The sequence below is a fragment of the Lactuca serriola genome, chromosome 3 (genome assembly GCF_051521515.1).
Source record: "Lactuca serriola cultivar US96UC23 chromosome 3, Lser_US96UC23_V15, whole genome shotgun sequence".
Taxonomy (NCBI): domain Eukaryota; kingdom Viridiplantae; phylum Streptophyta; class Magnoliopsida; order Asterales; family Asteraceae; genus Lactuca; species Lactuca serriola.
The window spans coordinates 18,424,114-18,426,973 of NC_136410.1; the positions used below are offsets into that span (position 1 = coordinate 18,424,114).

General features: G+C 30.4%; 1 protein-coding gene across 1 annotated transcript; it reads left to right on the plus strand.

The window, feature by feature from the left end:
- Positions 1-407: 407 nt before the first annotated feature.
- LOC145095059 (uncharacterized) lies at positions 408-844 on the plus strand. Its single transcript, XM_079033001.1, has 2 exons — positions 408-574; positions 685-844. The coding sequence occupies exons 1-2, from the start codon at positions 408-410 to the stop codon at positions 842-844; spliced, it is 327 nt and encodes a 108-aa protein (XP_078889127.1).
- Positions 845-2,860: the final 2,016 nt, after the last annotated feature.

Below are 2,860 nucleotides of genomic sequence, written 5' to 3' on the forward strand. Positions count from 1 at the left end.
ATTGTTCTGTTAAGTAAATAATTACAAATCATAGTTACTCGAAAATCTTTCTTCACATATAGATGGCATGCTCTTCGTGTTCAGAAATCTTCCACTGATAAAGATTCCAACCCTTCATCCCATGATTCTGTTGCATCACCATCAACCACTAAGTTTCAAGATAATCCATGAGCATTCATTGATGATGAAGAAGATGGTGAAATAGATACGGATGCCATATGTAAGGCCCTTAATGAACAACAACTTTAGCTTCAACTTTCAAAACAAAAAAAAGCATAATACTTTATCATATTCAATTGAAAACCCCGCACCTATAAGCCTAAGTAGAGCCATTGATGCATAACACCAGGTATGACTACTTTTCCAAGAAAAATGTTAATAATTTTATATTTTAGGTAAATTAAAGAATGGTTTTATTGGTAGAACATAAAATCGAAGAGAAGAAAGATGATGATGCTGATGAGAAGGAATCATGGATTAGGGAAAGTTATGAGTATGATAAAACCCTACATGCTGGAAAAACCTACCTTAAATTCAAGAAACGATTGGATATGTATCCAGAGCATTGTTTCAGGTACTTGAATATATATTAAAAGTTAAAACTACAATATGATATATTATTATAAAAATGATGAAAAAGGTGGAATTTTTTATTGTAATTGTTGAGTTTGTGTGTTTTTGTAGATACTCATATGGTGGGAAGCCACTTTTTGCAACTTCAGAAGCAAGAGATCTTGGAAAATGTTTGTTGTGTGGTGTATTAAGGCACTATGAAATGCAGCTTATTCCTCCATTGTTATATTTTCTACAGAAAGCATCAAATAATCACTTACTGGAAAATTAGGATTGGGCGGGTATAATTATGTATACTTGTTCTAAGGTAAGTTTCTACAATTTTCTTCACAAATGTGCATAGAAAAGGGATATTAAAAAAGGTTAAAACCAAGAATAGGGATAAATAAATGTAAGCTTGTTGTTATTTCATACATTGTATTATTTTTGGTGAAAGGACGTGCACCTCCGTTGAAGCAAGAATGTGATAGGTGGGTTGGGGCTGAAGAGGTCGTGGTGATACAAACGGAGTAGAAGTCAACATTTATTTTGACCATACCAAATCGTATAGTGGGATTTTACTTTTTCTTTTGGCATTTTTAAATTGTTAGCTGATGATTTGTCTTTGTTTTGGTATTATTTTTGTTGATCTGAAATTGTTGAATTTTTAGTTTTTCAAGACATTTGTGTTTCTAATATTGAGAATATTCTTGTTATACAAGTTAAATTTTAATTTAAGTAATGATATTGTGTTTTACCATTTATTATTTTATATTCCATTAAAACTGGGGGGACTAATATGATAATAGTGGGGCATTGAGGGAAAAAAATTAGAGACTGAGCATGATAGTATCAAAGACTAATATTGAGTCCTTGAAAGATAATATTAGAGACTCATATGACATAAAACAAAGATTTCATTGGAACATATTGGAGACTAAATAATATATTATATAAGACTGATATTCAGTACCTAAAAAGTAGAATCATGGACTGATATGATATCAAATCAGGGATTTGAAGAAAACAAATTAGAGATCGAATGAGATATTGTCAAAGACTGATTTTCCGTCTTTGTTACCTTGATGTATCAATGACTGATTTTCAGTCCCAAATACATACCAAATCGACTATCCAGGACTAGGTTTTAGGGACTAGCTGGGGACTAGCTAAATCAATCCCCGATTCTTATCAAAGACTGGTTATTAACTATCAGAGACTAATTTTGTCAGTCCCTAATACCCTTTTTCTTGTAGTGTACAAACTTCGATTCCAATAGAATCTAAAATCATTATACCCTGCTACTTACCTCCTTATTTACAGAAATTTTGTTTATAATTGTATCTCATACAAGAACATGATTTATTCTAATAGAATAACAAACATCTACATGTTTATAAAAACCGACCATTCTAGCAGAACAACACCTAAAACTATTTCATTCTACCAGAAATTACACAACAATCACACATTCTTTTTGCAAAACACGAATCATACATCCATAAATTATTCTAAATATACTTCTTACACTATAATACATCTTCAAAATCAATAAACATCAGATAAAACAAAAAATTCTTACCTTTAGGTTCCGTAACGAAATCATCACCGTCATCTTCAAGATTCAATGTCGTCTCTACTGTGTTCTTGAACTTCGACTTGAATGAAGTCGAACGTGTACTCCTTATTCTTCCAGAATAAAGTTCACAGAAGCCCCCAAATGTCGGTTCCGTCTTCTAGGGTTTAATGTCGATATTTATATCAAAAACCTTCCACGAATCTTCTGATTCTAAATATTGAATACATAAAATCAGAATATGTGTCAGTCTCTAAAAGCATTGGGTGTTTGATTTTGATAGTATGTGAGATATTTGGGATTGTCGGTGGATCAATTCCATAATTATCGACGGTTTCCTATTAAACCGATGAGGCAAAGTACCATAGTACCCTTCCGTGCCCACTCATTTACTGAAATCCTATTAATTTCTTTTTCTATTTAATATTAAAAGAAAACTATTTTTTTAATTTACCACAAATGATTGGCCTAGAATCCATAACACAAGCACACAATACTTAACAAAAACAATATAACCTAACCCTATATATATATATATATATATATATATATATATATATATATATATATATATATATATATATATATATATATGAATAGAAAATGCATAAACCTTTTGAAACCCTAAAAGCTAGAAATCAATAGAAATATATAGAAAAAAAATACTTTGAGATATCTATATTTTTTTTTTGACTTTACATGGCTAAAAATCGCAACTTTTAATACAAATTT